The following is a 15245-nucleotide window of genomic DNA, read 5'->3' on the forward strand; positions in this document are numbered from 1 at the left end:
GACTATTATTAATTTATTATAGTATTTGTATATATATATATATATATGAGATTCGGGTAGGGTACATGCGCACGTATATCAAGAACCAAATAAAATTAGATATACCATGCAATAATAAAATACATGAAATGATGTAATGCTGCCCAGTGGATATATTATTAAAATAAAACGTAAATATTTTATATCTTATCTACTGCAAATAGTGTATTTAATTAAGAAAAAATAATCAAGAAAATCAAGAAGGATAACAGAAGAGGAAAAAAAAATACTATATTTGGATAGGCTCGCTCTATTATTTAATATCCAAATATTATGAATGTATATATGACGTCATTTTGATCTCAGATGTACGTGAGCTTTCATGTGAATGGCACTATTTTCTTACAATTGTGTCCTTGGCAAGGTTGTAAAAATCGGTAATCGGGTCCGAGTCGGTCAGGCACCGACTCACGATTAATCGGTGCGGCGGTGATTAATCAGTGATAAATCCAAAATAAATCGGTTTTTAAAATTTAATATAATATATTTCTAAATATTATTTATAAATACTCCAAACATATGTAAAAAGATATTTAAACATAGTTATATCTCCATCATGTATATATCCTAATAACATAATAAAAGTTTAATAATCATAAGATCATAATACATAAATATCCTTATAAAATATAAATAAAAAAACAATTTTTTGAATTTACATTTATTCTTGAACATTCGTGGCATACATCATTAGTTCTTTAACAATAACAATTAACATAAACAAAATAAGGCATAAACTCATATTTTCTTTTATTAAAATCCAACTTTTATATTGAATTATAAAAAAAATTAAAAAAAAAAAAAAAAAACCAATTTTTAACCGATTTTTGACCGATTTTTTGCCACCGAGTTTGACCCGCCTTAAAGGTTTGACCGCCTCAGACCGCCTCGGACCGACTTAGACCGCCTCGGACCGACTCAGACCGCCTAAAACCGCCTCACAGGCAAAAAACCGATTTTTCAAACCTTTACACGAAAATCGTAAAGGTTTTGGACCGCCTCGACCGATTTTTAGAACACTGGTCCTTGGTCAAGAATAAATCGGCTTAATCACGCTTTGTACCCTTGAAATATAGTATTTTGCAACTTTGCGCCTTTCGAAAAAATTTAATAGCACTTTGGACTAGACATGGCCACGGGTCGGGTCTGACCCGGACCCGGCCCGGACCCGACCCATTGACTGCCCCGCCCCGCCCCCGACCCGTTGACCATGGACCCGGACCCGGACCCGGCCAAGTATGGGTCGGTTTCGGGTCCCGACTTCTTGGACCCGAGACCCGCCGGGTCTACCCGGCGGGTGGACCCGAAGACCCGGACCCGAGGGCCCGGCCCAAGAACCCGTCGGGTCCACCCCGATTTCTGATGAAATAATCACCAAAAATGCAGCTTCTGGGTTTCGAACCCGGGTAACCCGAGTGGATTAGTGAGCACTAACCACTCGGGCAAAGTAACTTATTGCAATATTAATCTTAACTATAAATATATAATTATAAATAATACTATAAAATAATTATAACAATTGAATAACTAATGTTAATAAATTATTAATTGTCAGGTTCGTTATCTTTAATATTAAAAATCTCACCTAATAACAAATACATATATATTTAAAAATCTCCCCTAATAACAAATGCATATATAAATAATTACGATTTAATTTAAAAGAAAGATTGAATTTTGAAATTTTTTTTAGTTTTGAAATTATGAAACATTTCTCATATTAATTATTATTAAATAATTTTAATTAAATAATTAACAAATGCAATATAAGAAACTTTTAAAAAAATATATAGAATCACGGTTCAATACATCAAAACATCTATTATTAATTACTATATCAATATAATCTCCACTATTGAAAAATATAAAGTATTCAATCAATTCAATATATAAACAAATGCGTTGACTTATTACAAATTAACTTATGTTATTAAAATCGATAGTGTGAAAAAATCGATTGAAAAATAAAATAATATGTTTATTTAAAAAAATAGATTATAACTCATTTCAATTAATTTAAATCGATTTACCTCAATTATTGACAAGAACTTATTAATATTATTGAGGATTTTATTATAAGATAATTATTTAAAAATATAAATGATGTTTGTTTTAACAAAAATAGATTATATCTCATTTCAATTAATATTCTTACTTTAAAAATAACATTATATATGACTAGTATAATCAAAATATTATAATGTGATTTCTCTTTAAATAATTGGTTTAGTTTGTAAAAATCGTAAGAATTAAATCGTAGATCATATGATTTAATCTTTTTTTTTACATTTACATTTTATTCAAATATTAGAATCGAATCGAATCGTAAGATTTAAATGGATTAATCTAAAGTCCTTTTAATTTTGATATTATATTTGTTAATAATGTAATTAAAATTATTTAATAATTATGAATATGATAATTAACAATCCATTTAACATTATTTATTAAATCATTTTATACTGTGTTTATATGGTATATTTATATTTCTTGCAAGTAATTTACCAAATATTTATCTTGTCACAGTGGTTCGGATTCCTTTTCAAGTGCGTTACAACCCAGGTTCGAACCGCATTTGAAGCATATTTTGGAAAAAGTTTCAAAATCCGGTTCGGACCCGGCCCGACCCGGAACCGACCCGGACCCGGGTGGACCCGAGTGGACCCGCCCCGGACCCGGACCCGCCTCCCCGCGGGTCGGTTTCGGGTCCTCCAAAACTCGGACCCGGACCCGGCGGGTCCGACCCGGACCCGGACCCGACCCGACCCGGGGCCGTGTCTACTTTGGACCCACGAAAAGACAATAAATCATGCAGAGTGCACTATGAATGGATTTTTAAAGCTAATTAAATATTTTTAGTGTTTTCTCTTTAAGGTGCCAAATGTCAAAGTAAAAATTTTATATTCATTGATCTTTTTGAATTTATAAAATGCAAAAATAAAAATTCATTTATCAATATATTTAAAAGTTATATTTTTCTTATCACAAAACGTATTAAAAAAAAAGCAAAATAAAATAAAATTATTCAGCTATTTTATTATCAATTTAATTGAAAACTATATTTTCTTCAAAAGGTTTCTACCAAATATCTACACCAATTATAACAAAAGTTCCATCAATCGAATAATTTAGTGCCAAAAAAGAATAATTTATTTTTTTGTAATTGGATGTGTGTGTTTTTTCTTTTTTTTCTTTTTTCCGTACTTACGCTCGAAATTAGGTTTGAGGTAGGGGTAAACAACAATTTAATTTGTTGTTTACCACCTTGGAAAAATATTAATAAATATTAAATTGGCCTCATTAACTTTAAAATATTCATTTCATGGTGCATTGTCAATAATTTATTGAGTCTTGAGCGTGTAAAATATTAATATTATATTTTCAATGGTAGAAAGTGCTAAAATACGACATTTCAAGGGTGGGAAGTTAAATTAAAGTCTGAATAAATTATGTTCCTTTCTAATTAAAGCAATATCCTAAATAAATTAATTATAAATAATTTATAATCTGATAAATTGGATCAATGAATAATTTAATTTGATGCTACAGACTTGGCATACGCATACTGCCAAAATAAGAAGTCTCATCAACCGACAACAGAATTTCTTCTTTGATTTTATCGTGTATTAAAAACAAGCATATGTCAATTTCATTAAAAAGATAAATAAATAATCAATTGATTAGTGATTACTGATTAAAGAAGGGATCTCGTGATTAATACTTAAACTACTGTTTTAATTAACCAAATTATATATAACACCTCTAATAACATTTTTTGTAATTTTTTTTTTTGTTTTTAATTTTTTTTCTAATAATTATCTATTTTTTTTCTTTACTAATGGTTTAATAAAATTTTCTTTCTTATCTTAATGGAATAAATTTTCAATTTCTTTGTTAATGACATCTTTATAAATATTTTTGTTAATTAATTTTGGGTTTATTAGTTGCTTCATTTGTTCAACGATCAATTCCATATTATGACCTCCAAATTTTTTTTCATATTATGATAATTAAGTTTTTAATATTCTTTGGTCGAGTGAATTTATTATATGATATTACTGTAATTTAATATCACCCTTCAATTTTGTTATGATAATTTAATATATTTCTTATTATAATAATTATTTTCATGTATTAAATTATTATTATTTTAAAATTTTATTGATCATTTTGTATGAAATTAAAATTAAAATAAAAAAAAAAAACTTTAGCACGAATTTTAAATTGTACAACTAGCTAATACTGCCAAAATATGGTCTATGCATATATAATAAACTTGGGCTTCGTTTAAAATAAACAAATATAAACTATTTTAATAATGTTCAGATATCACGATCGAGATCCCCATATCTTTTAATTAGTGTATTAATTAAACACATTAGCTCTTAATTATTGTCTAATCATTAACTTAGCTACTTGTAAAACTAAAATTACATAGCTTTTTTTTCGCTTAGCCGAACAATAATGTAGAACTCCAAGTTGATGACCTCATGAACTAATTAATTTAACTTTTTTTTTTTTTTTGTATAATTTTAATTTATAATTTCACATGTGAAACATGTAAATATAATCATGCATAGAGCAAAATTGCATCCACTTTGACCAAGCAAATAAGATGAGATATTTCATATGTTGTTAATATTATAGTCCAACTAATATTTAGGAAAGTAACAAGGGAAAAGTAAGTAAATATTTTTAAAATAAACAACATAATTACTAATTGTAATTTGTAACAAAATATTCTACAAATACACAAATAAACAAACGAAAAAGATAAGTATAAAATGACTTTTAATAAAATCAAGTCATTATTTTAGTTTATATTTTAATCTCACTTCACACATTTATCATCTCTTTATCTTTATTGTTTTAAACGAAATTCTTAAATTTCACTTTTATTATATTTAAATTTAATTACTTATAGTGTTCTTGAATTTCCAATTCTAAATTAATTTTTTTTAACTTTTGGAATTAAATTGGAGGAATTATCTAATTAACTGAAAATGTGTACACAGACTAGTTCGAGTAAAGAGTTTTTGGATTGTTTTTATAGATTAAAAACACGAAAAAATGGTGATAAAATTTGAGCTAGGAAAACTTCACAATCCAGAAAAAAAACAAGCGTTTACAGTATTGTACGTCTGACTTGAGCGTCGGAGGGGTTTCCGCCGGATCAACCCCCGGCCTAGTTCACGTGTTCTAAGATCGCAGGTATCTCAAGGTCATCAAGCTCGTGAGCCAGTAATCTACTCTGCTCTTCTAGCTCATCCTACTTCGACTATCTAAGGTGATCTAACTTTAGCATCATATATATATATATATAGTCTTGCAAATTTAAAGGTAATAATATGGCCATTGGCCAATCACTAAGGACGCACAATATTTTTATATCGAGTGACCCTTTTGTCATTAAAAATCAATTTGAATTATTTCCTCTTTGTTTTTTTTTTTTTTTTTTTTTTCTTACTTTGTAAAGCTCGGCCTTGTGAAATAACCCATAAATCACATGAAATGTGTAAATTGCGGTGAGTGCGACGAATCTCGATCTAAAAAGTATCGACACACGAGGGCACATACTTGTGAATTGGGTCTTGCAAATTCCAGTCTCATTAGCAATTCTAAAATTTGTTTATGCATATATAAAATTGTTTTATTACATGAAAGTAAGCAATTGATTATTTTACATATATACAAGATTCGTACACCTGCAAGATTTTTAGTAACATAAAAAAATATAAGGTTTACTTTTATTTATTATATTATTACATATCCCACTTGCCCAGTTCAGTAAAAATAGTCATAACTTATAACATATATACAGCTCTGTCACATCGCATATTGTAATTTTTTTTTTTTTTTTTTATAATTTAAAAGCCAATAATTGAAAAGAACATAATTAAAGGGGGAAAAAAAAAGACCATTATTTATGCCCAATTGGAATTAAAATAACATGCCAAGTTGGCATTTTTAATTTCTCTGTTGCATTTATTTGTGCCCTCCTGCACGGGTGGCTTTGCCTAAGGTGAAAATTTAATTGAATCCATTAAATTCGATTTTTGGAATAATTAATTGAAATCTTATATAAAAGAAATAAACGCTGGTCAACCCTAAAAAACCCTAATGGTGTTTCTGTAATTATTTATTTTTAATATTTTTGTCTACTAATTTTTTTACTATAATTTTCAACAATTACCGATCTCTTATTTTTCATCAATATATTTCAAATCTTAAGAGATAAAGATAGAAATTCGATTTGTTAAATTTTAATCTATATATTAGGATTATAAATCTTAATCTGCTATATTTAAAAAAAACTAATGTTATATATAATATGAATAATACTACATTATTAAATTTTACTATGTACTACATTTTCTTATTATGTATTAAATTGATTATTATTTTTAATTTTTAAATAATATCCTGTGCGTCGCACGGAGAAAAAATGCTAGTAATAATTTATAATAGTAAACGTTCGTTCTTCTTGAAATGAACCTTGTCCTCAGGCTTCGATTCGAATAAATTTTCCTCTATTTTGGATTTCCATCGATCGATGCTTTGACTTTGTTAGATTTCTTCCGGAATAGCTCGGTCCGACGTGACATTTCCACAAGATGAATTTTAAACAATCGCTCGGCTACTGGATTAATACACCTTCGCAGTGTTGGTAGCTCTTTAACATATTGTTCAATTTTATTGAACGAACTCCCAAAGGCATTTGGGAAAATCCTTAATCATCTTTTTTTTTTTTTCCCGATAAATCAGCATTCTCAGAATTTATCCATTAATAAAACTGAAAACCCTAATTAAATTAGAAAGATACTAAAAATTACTATAAATGAGATTACTCCTGATTCTAATAGAATTCTAAATTCTATGAACAAATAAATTTACGGATTTGCAATCCGATTTTTCTACGATTTTATATTGATTATTTAAATATTTCTTAAAATAGCAAAAACGTTGTTTTGAGATGGACTTGTTTTCGAACCCAAATACAAATATTATTCGGCCAAAAAAAAAAAAAAAAAATCCTATTTTCCTTCAATATTTCCACATATTCCCATTAGCAATTCTAATATGACAAGATGCACCACCTCATTCTAACATGGAGATCCAATATACGTGGCCGGGGATGCAATCCTATTATTATATACATATATAAAATAGGGCAAATGGCAAATAGGCCCATCACATGGGACTTAAATGCATTTTAGTCCACAAAAAAAACAGTCTCTCAATTAAGCCCATCCCCATGTCTTTAGTCTAAAATACCCTCAATAATATAATTCTTAACAATTCCACCCATTATGCTCTAACTTCCTTAATATTACACATTGACCCCGGATTTAAATAAATATATCACATTAACCCCCAAAACTTTTTTTTTTTCAGAAAATAATTTTTTTTCTGAACTGTTTTTTTTCCGGCCAGATTCCGGCGTTGACCGCCGGAGACCGCCGGTCTCCGGCGTTGACTTTTTTTTTTTTTTTTTTTTTTTTTGAAATTTTTTTTTCCTGCTTTTTTTTTCCGGCCGGTCAACCACCGTTGACCGCCGGTCTCCGGCGTTGACTTTTTTTTTTTTTTTTTTGAATTGTTTTTTCTTAGAAAAAAAATATTTTAATTAATATTACTGTCTTGACTACTAAATTACTGTCTCAGACAGTAATATTACTGTTTGAGACAGTAATATTATGAATATTATTTTTCCGAACAGTAATATTATTAATATTATTATCTAAGACAGTTAAATTACTGTTGGAGACAGTAATTTAACATCCAAGACAGTAATATTAATTTAAATAACTTTTTTTTAAGGAAAAAAATTAAAAAAAAAAAAAAAAAGTCAATTAACAGTTAAGTTACTGTCTCCGACAGTTAAATAACTGCTGGAGACAGTAATTTAGCAACGAATACAGTAATATTAATTAAAAATATTTTTTTTAAGAATAAAAAAGTCAATTTACAGTTAAATTACTGTCTCCGACAGTTAAATAACTGCTGGAGACAGTAATTTAGCAACGAATACAGTAATATTAATTAAAAATATTTTTTTTAAGAATAAAAAAGTCAATTAACAGTTAAATTACTGTCTCCGACAGTTAAATAACTGCTGGAGACAGTAATTTAGCAACGAATACAGTAATATTAATTAAAAATATTTTTTTAAGAATAAAAAAGTCAATTAACAGTTAAATTACTGTCTCCAACAGTTAAATAACTGCTGGAGAGAGTAATTTAGCAACGAATACAGTAATATTAATTAAAATATTTTTGAAGAAAAAAAAAAAACAGTCGATTAACAGTTAAATTACTGTCTCCGACAGTTAAATAGCTGCCGGAGACAGTAATTTAACAGCCAAGACAGTAAAATTAATTAAAATATTTTTTTTAAGAAAAAAAAAAAAAAAAGTCAACGCCGGAAACCCGGCGGTCAACGGCCGTTGACCGACCGAAAAAAAATTTCAGGAAAACAAAATTCCAAAAAAAAAAAAAAAAAAAAAAAAAAGTCAACGCCGGAAAAAAAATATTTCAGAAAAAAAATTATTTTCTGAAAAAAAAAGTTTTGGGGGTTAATGTGATATATTTGTTAAAATCCGGGGTCAATGTGTAATATTAAAGAAGTTAGAGCATATCGGTGGAATTGATACGAATTAGGGTTAAAATTGGGGTCAAAATTGAAATTTGGGTTAAAATTGGTTAATTGATGAAATTGTGCTAAATTGGGGTGTAAATCATGAAATTGGAGTTAAATTGGGTTTCAAATGAATTGGGGGTAATTTTGGTATATATAAAGGGATTTTCCTTATTTGCAAATAAGTTTGAATGGGGTGGATTTATTTGAAAGACAAAAAAGTTGGATGTCCCTATTTTAATTAAGTGCCCTTGTCATGGGCCTATTTGCCATTACCCCTATAAAATAATGCGCTAAATTAAATTAATCAATTATTAACTAATGATGAGCTAATTAGTAATTATACATCATACATGTGCCCAATTGGGCATATTTTATTTTTTATTTCTTTCTTATATTTATACCATATCAAAACCCCCTAGAAATATGGAGTTAGCTTAATATGATTGGAAGATACGATTATGGGTAGTTAAGGAAAAACACACTCAAACTGGCTTGTAATTATCGAGAAACGAGGCTTACCTATGTAGCACGAAAACTTTTTTAACTTGTTAACGTTTCTGTGTTTCAGACAATTTTCGTGTCGGAAACTCGAAGACAGCTGCCAGACACCTTATAGAACATTTTGAAATTTCTAAAAAAGTTGGAAACATGTTTTGAGCGTAGCGATATTTTCAAATATTTTTCGTTGCTTCCCTAATTATTTTCATTATTTAATTATCAATTGCAAATTTATATTTATATAGCATACTTTTTAATAATATTTATACGCTTCTCTCGAATCCCATATTCCCATTTTTGGGACATGCCGTTTCCCCATGTCCGCCGCTGTTTCCTTATTTTCTCGTATCGTCGTCTCCGTATTCGTGCGTTTACTTACAAAGTCTACATTTCTTACAAAAGATAGCTTTTAGACTTTTAGTTAATTGTTCCTTTATACCTACCTGCCAGAGAGCTCCTACCACACTAGTAGAAAAATGACTTTTTAGTACTATGATTATTAACCGTAGCAAAAGGTATCAAATTTGTAGTAAAAAGACTTTTGCTACGCATTTGCTACAAATTTACCCCGTACCATATATGGGCGTAACAAAAGCTTTGCTAGGGTAAATGGCCGTACCAATTACTTTTTTGCTACAGTAAATCCTAGTATTTACTACGGCTTCAAAATTGTTCCGTAGTAAAAAGTACATTTTATTACGATTTTTCACCGTAGCAAACAAATTCGTAGTAATAAGCAAATTTCTACTGGTGCCAGCACAAATATATATATATATATATATATATATATATATATATATATATATATATATATATATATATATATATATATATATATATATATATATATATATATATATATATATATATATATATATAACATGTTTGATATTATTGATGAAAGAGACTTTCAAATGTGGAAAGGCCAGTTCATACTTCATATGATCATGAACTAAAAGCCCTTGAAGACTTCATGTAATAAAATAATAATAATAATAATAATGGTAATTAAATAAAACAAAAAAAAACATGTTCCTGGACTTCTATAAATACTGTGAAGCAGTTACCATTTTTTTTGCAAGAGAAAGTACATACTGCATTTCTTCTTCATTTTTCCAAACTGTTGGTTTAATTTCAAAGGCAAGGGTTTTTTTTTTTTTTTTTTTTATCTTTTTGCAAAAGTGAGATACATTATTAGTTTCCGATATCCGTCACACGATAATCTTATCATCGTATATATTTGTTCGAATATCTATTGCAGGGTGTTTTTTTTTTTTTTTTTTTCCTCCGGTTCGTACTTGGATATATCATGGAGGTTTCGAGCTGCAGAAGTTTAACTGACATGGTAAAACATAATTTATTTCGGCTGCTTAATTGTTTTTTTTTTATTTAACTGATGTAAATGTATATATCCTAAGAAAAATATTAATGGGATTATTACATTATTATATTTATAGGGAATGGAGGACCTTCTATTCTGCCAGCAATGGCCTAATTTAGATTCGATATTCGACGATCTGAGTTCCGTGTCGATAGATTCGATACTCTGCGAAGATTTCAATCAGTCTTATAGTTATTGCAATAACTCTCAATTACCGGACTTGAAACGGGGCCCGGCGCCCGAATGGTCGTACGGGGAGAATATAATTAGGCCGACGAAGCAGGTGAGACCTGAAAACGAGTCGAATGCACCTCCTCCGACAGTGAAGAAACCTAAACAAGAAACATGGTATTCTTCCACTAACCGTAGTAATACTATAACCTTCGGACAACAACAAAATAATTACGTTGTTCCGAAATCGTACGAACACGCTAAATGTACCACCATCCCAACCAAGAGTACTACTACTACTTCTACTACTACTGCTACTGCTACTAGGGTTCCTTCAGCGCAAGAACGCATGTTGGCCGAGAGGAAACGTCGAGAAAATCTCACTCAGAGATTCATCGCCTTGTCTGCTTTAGTCCCCGGATTGAAAAAGGTGCGTAAATTTTTATTTTTTTTAAAACAATCTGTGATTCTTGATACATATATGTTGATTGTATATTGTTGTCGTTTGAGTGTAGATGGATAAAGCTTCGGTTCTCGGAGATGCTATCAAGTACATGAAGCAACTACAAGACAAAGTGAAGATTCTCGAGGAGCAACAAGCTAACTATAACAAGAGAAACGCGGAATCGTCTTTGGTGTTTGTCGAGAAATATAAACTGGATCATGCAGATAGTCTTATTAAGAATCCTTCTTCATCGGACGAGAGCATGTCCGCTACTGCGGGCCCCACGACTAAGCAGTCGCCAGTAATCCCAGAAATCGAGACGAGGATGTGTAACAAGGATGTACTTATCCACATTCACTGCGAGAGAAACAAGGGCGTTTTGGAGAAAACTGTCGTCCAAGTCGAAAAGCTCGACTTGTCGGTTGTTAACACCAGCGTTGTCACTTTCGGAGATTATGCTCTCAACATATCACTTGTTGCACAGGTATATACTTTATACATACATTCATATACATATATATATATATATTTCATAATTTAATATCTGGCTTATATATTATTGTTGTTAATTAATTTCTGCAGATGGATGAAGAATTCACTTCAGACATGAATAAGGAACTACTGAAGAATCTACACGAAGCGCTTTCGAAGTATTCGTCTGAAAAATGAAGTTGCTGCTATATATATATATATATATATAGAGAGAGAGAGAGAGAGAGAGAGAGAGAGAGAGAAAGAGAGTCTTTCATAATCTTGATTTTGGCAATTACCTGGCTATATAAGGCCTGTTACTTCTCTACCATTCCAGATTATAACCTAGAAGCTTCTTTTGCTACGGGGGGTTCGTTTTGAAGAAGGGTTTTTTTTTTCGAAGTTATTACAACTTTTTTTTTTAATGGCTTCCGTTGCTGCTGGCCATGTTACTTAATTACCCTTCTGTTGTGAAATGAAACTAAATACCCCTCATAGCTTTAATTTATTCTTCTATGGTGCCAATCCTACAGTCTGTAAAAGGGCAAAATGGGAATTTTAGGTGTGGTGGATATAGAGACAGGAACTTTGTAGCACGAAGGTTGTTTGTTCAGTATTTTAATTGATCTACAATATATATTGTATCATTTGTTCAGATTTCAGTGGTTTATCAATTGTTTGAGAAGAGATAATTTTCGATTTTTCGTTTTTCGTTTTTCAGTTTTTGTGTTCGATTAAAATTGGTAAAGGTAATTTTGGTAGCTCGTAAACATTCAAAATAACATTTTCACCACAAACACATCAATTCGATTTGTTTTATCAGTTCATTGGAATTTCTGTAGTTCATGGGATTACAGTTCAACCAGTCGAACCGGTTGTTCGATTCGATTCTGTCAAACATTTCTTCTGTATCTAATGCATCGTGTTTTCGGATCTTTATACAAGTACATTATGCAAGATAATTGAGAACAATACATTCCCACGTCGACCACTTTATTTCTGCAAATAAAAGCTTACTACATGGAACCGAAAAAAAAAAGACGGCAAGTTTTAACGGGAAAAACATGTCGAATTAGCTGCAATAAGCCATAATTACCAGTACATTGGAGAATTAGAGCTACATAAGCACCATAAACTAAACTATTGGAATTTGAAATACTGCGTCTTCCCCGATTATCGCTGAAATGAAAACCAGATATTGCAGCAGAAAGATAAGTCCGTGCCTGCCACATCAAATAGAAATGTATTTCAGTAAACATTACCAGAGATAGCTATTGCATAGAGATTGGCATACACGATTTGATTGCTCTCAGTAAAAACGATAAAAATGACGAGTGTAAGATCAAGAGATACATATATGCAAGAAACTATACTCACTCTTGAGAAATACATTTTTCTCCAAACCATGCTAGCAATCAATACTTACAATAAATATCAAACACACAAATCCACGAGTGTCGATGATTAACTACATTTTTTTCATGCATGTAGCAAACAGCAAAACGAAAACTCATACATAAAAACAAGCCCGGCTATCAAGAGATTTGCGCATAAGTTTTAAAAGTTCAAGTGAGATGGTTCAAACTTCATAAAAGATATCAAAACCCGAAAAATATTTCAAACACAAATCAGTAATATAAATTTGACCTGAAGGTCAATAACTCAAGGAGCTGTAAATATCCGAAAAACGAAAAAACAGAGCAGAAAACTTACATGAAAGAAATCAAGATCATCCTCTCCTCAAAATTTGACCCTTACACAACGATCAAAACACCAAACACCTTAAAAAGCACGGCGCACACTCCGCTTTGGCTTCTTCACAAAACTCAACCGGAATTTTTTAAGACTTCTTCTCTTCCTAGCCATCTTCTCAGGTAGAGTCTCCCTCTTCTTCTCCTTCTTCACAACAGTTGGCTTCTTCTTTGCAAATCTAGGATCCACCTTATACGCCTTACGCTCAACAGCTAATCCATTGCTCTCAGCCTCCTTGTAAAGCGCATTCGCCTTATCCAAACGCCCGTAAGTACACAACTTCCCCATCAACAAGTCGTAAGTCTTAACACCCGGCTCACATCCATCCTCCTTCATCTTCGCAAAAACGCTCATAGCATGATCAACTCTCTCAATCCCGCACAAAATCTTCAAGAATTCGTAATAAGCCTTCGTATCTAACGCATCGCCATACCCTGCAGATTTCATTTTATCAATCATCTCGTCACCTTCCCCCACACGCGCAGCCTGATACAAACTCTTGATCAGAACATAAAACGTAGTTTCGTCTGGGTAGCAACCCCATTCGCCCATTCTAGAGAAAAGGTTCATCGCATCCTCCGTTTTCCTAATCTTGCACAAGTTGGTGATCAGTACATTAAACGTGTCCACGTTGCGCGGAACACCGTGCCTCTCCATCTCAACCAACACGTTTTCTGCCTCGGTTTGAATTCTGAAGGGATCTTTCTCCCTACATAGCCTACAAACACAGTCTAAAATGGAGTTGTACGCAAATGTACCTATGTCAAATCCTCCCCTGTACATTTCTTCCACTAATCTCTTCGCTTCGTCTAGCTTCCCATCATTGCACCACCCACTAATCAACGAGTCACATATGTGCTCGTCCGGAAAGAACTCGTTAGCCAAACTCTTGACCATTTTCTCGGCGTAACTGGCATATCCGCGCCCACAAAGACTCGAAACAATCAACTTCAAAGAATCCTTATTCCTCACGAATCCGTAATCTTTTACCATTCTCTCGAACAACGCCACAGTCTGAGTTGGCCTACCTGCCCTAACCAACCGATCAACAAGGGCCTCAAAACTCTTTACCCCAGCAACTCCATGGCCATCTACAAGAACTTCATGTGTAGCTTTAAAATCTTTCCTTCTCCCAAAATAATCCACGAAATGGGAGTAGAGCTCATCGCTGGGCTGAAAATCGGGCCTGGATTTGGCCCATTTGAGGAAATCAAGGGCCATACGGCCCGCATCAGGGGAGGCATTAAGCGTGGCGTGAAGAAGTTTAGGGCTTACGGTGATGTGAGAGAAGGAAAGATCGAGTCTTTTGGGCAAAGGCAGAGGCTCCACCTCTGGATTCTTTTGAAGCTCGGTCGATAAGAGTTCCGCGGTGGACTTCTCTGCTTCCGTCAACAATTCCCCTACTAGGTATTCATCGACGGAGGTCGCAGCGGGGTTCTCCGTCTGCGAAGAGAAATGCCTGATAGAAAAGTATTGAGATCGTGTGCTAGAGAAAGCGGCGGCGTACGGGGAGAGAGATTCGAGCGGCGGCGACGGCGACGGCGGCGGCCGTGATCCAGCGATGGAGAGGCGGTGAGTGAGTGAATTTGATTGCGTGGACGCGCATCGGAAGAAGAGGAGTTTCTGCAGCTGCAATGCAGAGAAGGGGATTGTGAGCTTACGCATTTTCACTGTGTGAACTGTGTGTGAGAGAGAATGAAGAAAGAGAGAGAGAGAGTGAGGGTTTCTGGGTTTAGAGTTGGGAGCGGAATCCCTAGGAAGAAGACCACTGGTAAGGTGTAACTCGGTTGCAGGGGAAGTAAGGTGAGGAACTCAATCTCAGCCGTCGGATCATTTTAAATCGATCTATA

The 15245-nt window shown here is 32.3% G+C and overlaps 2 protein-coding genes across 2 annotated transcripts; one reads left to right on the forward strand and one right to left on the reverse strand.

Moving 5' to 3' along the window:
• Positions 1-11076: 11076 nt before the first annotated feature.
• Positions 11077-11841, forward strand: LOC148772108 (transcription factor bHLH25-like). The gene is made up of 3 exons (XM_088814857.1): positions 11077-11157; positions 11243-11656; positions 11755-11841. Exons 1-3 carry the CDS (start codon positions 11077-11079, stop codon positions 11839-11841), a joined length of 582 nt encoding a protein of 193 aa, XP_088670983.1.
• Positions 11842-12594: 753 nt separating this feature from the next.
• PNM1 (Pentatricopeptide repeat (PPR) superfamily protein) lies at positions 12595-15198 on the reverse strand. The gene is made up of 2 exons (XM_012972973.2): positions 13357-15198; positions 12595-12866 (listed from the first exon to the last, which is right to left on the reverse strand). The coding sequence occupies exon 1, from the start codon at positions 15058-15060 to the stop codon at positions 13426-13428; it is 1635 nt and encodes a 544-aa protein (XP_012828427.2). The 5' UTR covers positions 15061-15198; the 3' UTR covers positions 12595-12866; positions 13357-13425.
• Positions 15199-15245: the final 47 nt, after the last annotated feature.

The sequence above is a fragment of the Erythranthe guttata genome, chromosome 2 (genome assembly GCF_056151865.1).
Source record: "Erythranthe guttata isolate IM_541 chromosome 2, IM_541, whole genome shotgun sequence".
Lineage (NCBI taxonomy): Eukaryota > Viridiplantae > Streptophyta > Magnoliopsida > Lamiales > Phrymaceae > Erythranthe > Erythranthe guttata.

Excerpts from the sequence above, each read along its gene's own strand:
- LOC148772108 (XM_088814857.1), top strand. The coding sequence starts at position 11,077 with ATGTTGGCCGAGAGGAAACGTCGAGAAAATCTCACTCAGAGATTCATC. Across the intron at positions 11,158-11,242 it reads TAGTCCCCGGATTGAAAAAG|ATGGATAAAGCTTCGGTTCT; the intron begins GTGCGTAAATTT and ends GTTTGAGTGTAG. Across the intron at positions 11,657-11,754 it reads ACATATCACTTGTTGCACAG|ATGGATGAAGAATTCACTTC; the intron begins GTATATACTTTA and ends TAATTTCTGCAG.
- PNM1 (XM_012972973.2), bottom strand. The coding sequence starts at position 15,060 with ATGCGTAAGCTCACAATCCCCTTCTCTGCATTGCAGCTGCAGAAACTC.